This window comes from Triticum dicoccoides, chromosome 4B (assembly GCF_002162155.2).
Source record: "Triticum dicoccoides isolate Atlit2015 ecotype Zavitan chromosome 4B, WEW_v2.0, whole genome shotgun sequence".
Taxonomy (NCBI): Eukaryota; Viridiplantae; Streptophyta; class Magnoliopsida; order Poales; family Poaceae; genus Triticum; species Triticum dicoccoides.
In genome coordinates this window covers 25,597,194-25,603,040 of record NC_041387.1, presented here as the reverse complement: position 1 = coordinate 25,603,040, position 5,847 = coordinate 25,597,194, and the positions used below count along the sequence as shown (strand labels likewise).

At 41.0% G+C, this 5,847-nt stretch overlaps 1 protein-coding gene across 1 annotated transcript; it reads left to right on the top strand.

The window, feature by feature from the left end:
- The first annotated feature begins 628 nt into the window (after window positions 1-628).
- LOC119294728 (putative ABC1 protein At2g40090) lies at window positions 629-5,598 on the top strand. The gene is made up of 11 exons (XM_037572978.1): window positions 629-1,025; window positions 1,161-1,286; window positions 1,515-1,610; window positions 1,758-1,858; window positions 2,530-2,566; window positions 2,869-3,087; window positions 3,167-3,278; window positions 3,660-3,751; window positions 3,833-4,012; window positions 4,514-4,627; window positions 5,106-5,598. Exons 1-11 carry the CDS (start codon window positions 711-713, stop codon window positions 5,304-5,306), a joined length of 1,593 nt encoding a protein of 530 aa, XP_037428875.1. The 5' UTR covers window positions 629-710; the 3' UTR covers window positions 5,307-5,598.
- Window positions 5,599-5,847: the final 249 nt, after the last annotated feature.

Below are 5,847 nucleotides of genomic sequence, written 5' to 3'. Positions count from 1 at the left end.
GCCTCCGACGACCTTTACTTGTCAAAATTGAGGTCGACGACCGGCAACGGCGTGATCCGCTTCCCTGCCTTCCCACAGCCGGATCTCATGTTTCAATTGGTTTCCAACATTTAGGGTGCCAGTTTCAGGGCATCCGAAAAAACAAAAGCTTTTCTGTGCCCAAAAATATTCTCCCTTTTTATATAAAACCATCTTTAGGCACTAAATTTTAATACATCATCGGTTGGAGATGCTCAGATCAATAAAAACACTACTACTTCCTCCGTTCCTAAATATAAGTCTTTGTAGAGATTTCACTATTAACCACATACGGATGTATATAGACGCATTTTAAGTGTATATTCATTCATTTTGTTCCGTTTGTAATCTATCTAGTGGAATCACTACAAAGACTTATATTTAGGAACGGAGGGAGTACAACATAAGCGCGAAATCTCCTGTCCCCAGAGGCCGGGATGTAAAATTTTCAAATATTGGTTCGACAATATTAAAAGAGAGAAAACGGACCAGCGAGCGACGCACACCGACGGAATCGAGGGTGACGTCGATATAAACGGGCGGATCGCGCGAACGCATACGAATTCCATCGGACCAAACACCGCCCGCATCATCTTGCGGCGGAAGAAAGGAAAAAAAAAAGAGACCAGCGCGGAGAGGAGGAGAAGAAGAGCGGCGCCGCACCGCACGGCAAGCAACCCCGCGGTGCGGCCATGTGGCGGCGGGCCGCGACGGCGGCGCTGGCGCTGGGCGCGGGCGCCGGCGCCCACGCCGTCGCCACCTCCGAGGACCCCGCCAGGACCCTCAAGATCTGCCGGCACCTGCCCCCGCGCCTCCTCCGCGACTCCGTCGCCGCCGCCACCATCGCCTTCGACTACCAGTATTCCCTCTGGGGCCTCCAGCCGGACTCCCCCGCCTGGCACAGCGCCAAGCACGACGCCCACCTCCGCTCCGCCAACCGCCTCCAGGAGCTCTGCTTCCGCAACGGCGGCATCTACATCAAGCTCGGCCAGCACATCGCGCAGCTGGTACGGAAACGGAACGGGGAATTCCTAACCCTGCGCCGACGCGCCTGAATTCTCTTTGGGTTCATTTATCTGTTTGTTTGTTTGTATATGGTTGCGTGATTCTGTCGCTGAGGATCAGCTGCTTGCTTGTTTCAGGAGTATGTCCTGCCGCAGGAGTACGTGCAGACGATGAGGGAGTCGATGCTGAAGAGGTGCCCCGTCTCCTCATACGAGGACGTCCGCGGGGTCTTCAAGAAAGAGATTGGAGAATTGCCAGAAACTGTTAGTTCCTTCACTACATTACTGCATTTTCCTACATTGATTAGCTGGAGGAACTTAGCTGCTGTATTAATTGGCAAAACCAGACAATTGGAATGAGCGTGCTTAGTTCAGTTGTTGACCAATGGTGTATTCACCTTGAACCAGAAGACAGATTTATGCTCAGCTTGTTTTTAGTTTAGAAGAAGCTCTGACACAAATCTTGTCTTTCCCCTGTTCCTGGTGGTGTAGGTTTTTGCAGAATTCGACCCTGTCCCAATTGCAAGTGCTTCCCTTGCGCAAGTCCATGCCGCCACAACACACGATGGGAAAAAAGTTGCTGTTAAGGTTGTTGTTTATATAAGAAAAGACCGCAATTCATCTTGAGTTCACTTACTTATGTTAAGTTTGAACTCTGAAATTATGACACAGAGTTCAGACTTAACCAGCTTTGCTGTTAACTTTCACTTTTCTGACCATTGTCTCGACTTACAGGTTCAGCACGACCACTTGATAGATACTTCTGTAGTAGATATCGCCACTGTGGATTTAGTAGTGAATGCTCTTCATTACATTTTCCCTACATTTGACTACAGGTATAACCAGTCAATGGGAGCAATCGCTCTTTGTTTATTACCTTGTTTTCTCTCTTTTTTTGACACACCACGTCGAAAGCTTATAGGCTTATGCTGATATTTAGGATTAGTTATGACAGAGACATGTTCTCTCAAATCAATAGCTAGGTCAACCCCGATATTGACATTTCCTTCTTGTTAATTACACATGGGAATCATTCTCAAGTGTATACCTGGCATAACAGCTCAATTTGTGGAATTAGAAGTACCTAATTTTATATTTCAGCTTGCTTGTTATGGTTAGGAATTAGAAGTACATGTTTGATGCTTTCCTTTAAAGAAATGTTTTAAATTCCTTCATTTTTGTGGTTGACTCTGCAAATGCAGTTCCTAAAAGATTCCATTCGTTGACAGTCACCTTTCTAGTATGATTGTGTAACTTCAAATGCACATGAACATGTGGCATGAAAATCCTCATTTAGCATAAATGAGAACAACTGCTGTATGTTTACCCTTAATCCAACCTGTAATCCATTTCCCTGTTTTTATACTCTAGCTATTCATTAGGAATGTAAGATTTGCATGTAGTGTTCATATTATGTTGATGCAACTGTAAATTGTGTGATAATAATGCTGATTTCCATGCTGTGGCATTTTATTTACATTAATACCACTAAAATTGGTCCATGCAGGTGGTTAGTTGATGAAATTCGGGAAAGTGCGCCTAAGGTACCACTTTGATATTGTTAAATTATTTACCTCCTTGCCATTGGTTCTTGGATTTTAATATATCCATTATATTGCTTTTCGTTTCCCTGGAAAATGCATTAACCTTTTTCTATGGTTTGTCATGTTGTAATTATTTGTCTATTTTGTGCCCATGATCGCCTCCTTTTGGATCCCTATCTTGCTATTGAATATTGTGCACTAGATGATATATTTATCTCACTTGAATGCCGTCCTTTTTAGTGAAATGCAAAGGAACAGGTTACATAATCTGGAGGCTGCATTGACCCCTTTCATGTTTTCAGGAATTAGATTTTTTATGTGAAGCTCAGAACAGTGAAAGATGTCTGGTTAACTTCAGAAAGTTGTCTCCTCACATTGCGAATAGCATATACACCCCCAAGGTTTATTGGAACCTCAGCACGTCAAGAATTCTTACTATGGAGTACATTGATGCCAAGGAGGTAACTGATGTCAAAGGCATTAAAGACCTCGGAATTCGCCCTGTTGATGTTTCAAACCTAGTAAGTTGTCACAGTACAGTTATTTGAAAACGAATGTGCTAATGAGTTGTGTATGGATACTCACTTAACAGTTTTGTAGGTGAATAAAGCATTTGCTGAAATGATTTTCAAGCATGGTTTCGTTCATTGTGATCCCCACGCTGCCAATATGATGATCCGACCCTTGCCACAAGACAGTAAGAAATGGTTTGGTGAGTTAACTTACTAGTATCACAAAATAATCCAACAAGTTATCCAATATATTATTAGCTTGTCTTAACTGCATCAGAGGTTATCTCCTGTCCATTAGTAACTATGCTACACTCAATAAATAAATTGAATAGTGCATAATATTGATATTTGTCATTAAGTTTGATGACGAGAGTGGTAAGGAGTAGGTAGCTTCATCATGATCATCAGTACAATGAGATGCTTCTTGTTATGTGAGACGGGGGAAGTGAGATGTGTGAATTTATGAAAACGTTGATTACATGGTGGCCTATATTTGTTGGAATGATCAGTTTACTGTGTTTTCTATGTGGTGGCACATTCGTATAACAGAGAACTGACTGAATATTTTGCTGGAGTGTTAGGATCGAAACGGCCACAACTGGTTCTTCTTGACCATGGTCTTTACAAAGAACTTGATCATGCTACAAGGATAAACTATGCTTCACTTTGGAAGGTGAGAATCCTATTACAGCTTCTTTTCTGATTACATTTCGGTACAGTACTTTAATACTTCTACCACATTTGTTCAATGTAGGCGCTTATTCACGCCGATGAGAATGGAATTAAGGAGTACAGTATCAAACTAGGTGCTGGGGAGGATCTTCATGCACTTTTTGCTGGGGTTCTCACAATGAGGCCATGGAAAAGTGTCATTGACCCATCTTTTGGTCATCTTGTGCTGGATGGGAATAATACCGATCGTTCTGAAATGCAGGTGATTGTTTTATGCGTTATTTTGTTCTTATTGGACACCCTAGGTGCTGCATAAACCCATGCAAATTAGCAACGTTCAGTAATCCATGAGCACTTATTAATATTAGCATGTCATCACACTGTAATTTACCATGTCATAACACGTGGAAGAAAATTTACTTATTGCTCGTGATGTGATTTCTCTTACTTGTTTCAACAAAACTAGGGCTCTAAACTTTGATTTTTCCTACAGTAGGAAAACGGTAAAATGTAATATCTAAACTAGGAATGCTTTCAAACCTATTTCCCACATGTACCATGTTTTTAAAAATTGATTCATATTCCCCTTTTTTTATTTGAAGATGTTCTACTGTTGTCGGTTTTTTCATAAGTTCATATTTGACTGGGCATTGTGCCTTTTGACAGTCAAGTTTTACATAATTAGCCTATTTTCGGATTGCCTTGAACCTCAAGGTCCTTGATGATTGTCCACTCTTACCTGGTTGTTACTTCTTGGTCACAGATGTATGCTTCCTTGTATTTCCCACAAATCTCGGAGCTCCTCAGGAGACTACCAAGGGTAATCTTGCTGATGCTCAAGACAAATGACTGTTTACGTGCAGTCAATCATGCCCTGGTAAGTGAAATGGAAGTCTTAGATGATCCAGAGTTAGAAGTTGTTCTGTAATATATTCGATATATCATAGGAAGTATGCAATATAACTATGTAATTTTGTCATAGTTGTTAGACTGACTGGCTTAGGAGTAATAAGATCTCCACGATAGCTTTACTCAAGGTGTTCTTTCTTTTATAACCTCACTTTCATAAATCCATCTTTGCATGTGTTGTTCATTTCTACAAAAGCTCGATGTGACATCATATCATGGGTTAATTCAATCTTGGCTCAGTCTTGGAAAAATCTATCATGGTTAATTTCATAATTCTGCAATTTCTTTGTTCTTTTTACTAATCTATCGGTAATTAAAAACATGAGTAACGAAGTCACATCTTCGAGACTACCCTGTTCTAAAGTACATGATGGAGGGAGTACACGAGATTGTTGGTTTATTATTATTTGGTCTTCCGCACCCATTAACAGTGAATTGATTTGAAGGTTGGAGGGTCTACCCCGGAATCATTCGAGATCATTGCACGAGTATCTTCTGAAGCTGTGTTTGAAGCTAAAAGGATGGAGAAGAGGTTCTTTCTATATAGATTTATAATATGGCTGGAGGAGCTTTTGAACGAACTTCAACTATTTGGAATGAAGCTGTGGTTGCATTATCAACAACCCAGGAGGATACTGGCTGGGTAAAAGCAGCTCGGCATATCGACAGTTTTCTGACTAGTGTAAATGCGAAATCGGCATGTCTAGTTCCATGAGAGAAATATACGGCATTTGGCGTAACATCGCCTTGTTATTTATGCGTTATTCGGCATATCAACCATGATTGATCTTAGATCTTACTGAATGTACACCTCCCTACAGAAGAAGAGATGACAGTTTTGAGATAGCCTATGTTCATTTTGGTAGGTGGATGAAGTATACAAATTCCCATCAGTGTACAGTGTGAATAATCAAGCTCTTATTCCATGATGTGTTTTCATTCTTCACTGCATGTTTTATCTGTGTTAGTCGGTACCCTCTAAAACGTCGGTAAGTCCGAAATTTGTCTGATCAATTCGCTGCATCCTTGAGGTTGATGATAATCTCTGCGCCCTGTTTTGAAACTGGTCTATTTTTTGGACCTGTAAAATACCTTATATATTTCCATCCTATAAGTAGAAATATGATTTCTGGTAGCAGAGTAACTAACAAAAATGACACAAAATCTTGCAACACAATTTTCCATTAC

What these genes read in the sequence shown, in the direction of transcription:
- LOC119294728 (XM_037572978.1), top strand. Translation starts at nt 711, where the DNA reads ATGTGGCGGCGGGCCGCGACGGCGGCGCTGGCGCTGGGCGCGGGCGCC. An exon ending in TTGGAGAATTGCCAGAAACT is followed by an intron (nt 1,287 to 1,514) that starts GTTAGTTCCTTC and finishes CTGGTGGTGTAG; the next exon opens with GTTTTTGCAGAATTCGACCC. An exon ending in GTGCAGTCAATCATGCCCTG is followed by an intron (nt 4,628 to 5,105) that starts GTAAGTGAAATG and finishes ATTGATTTGAAG; the next exon opens with GTTGGAGGGTCTACCCCGGA.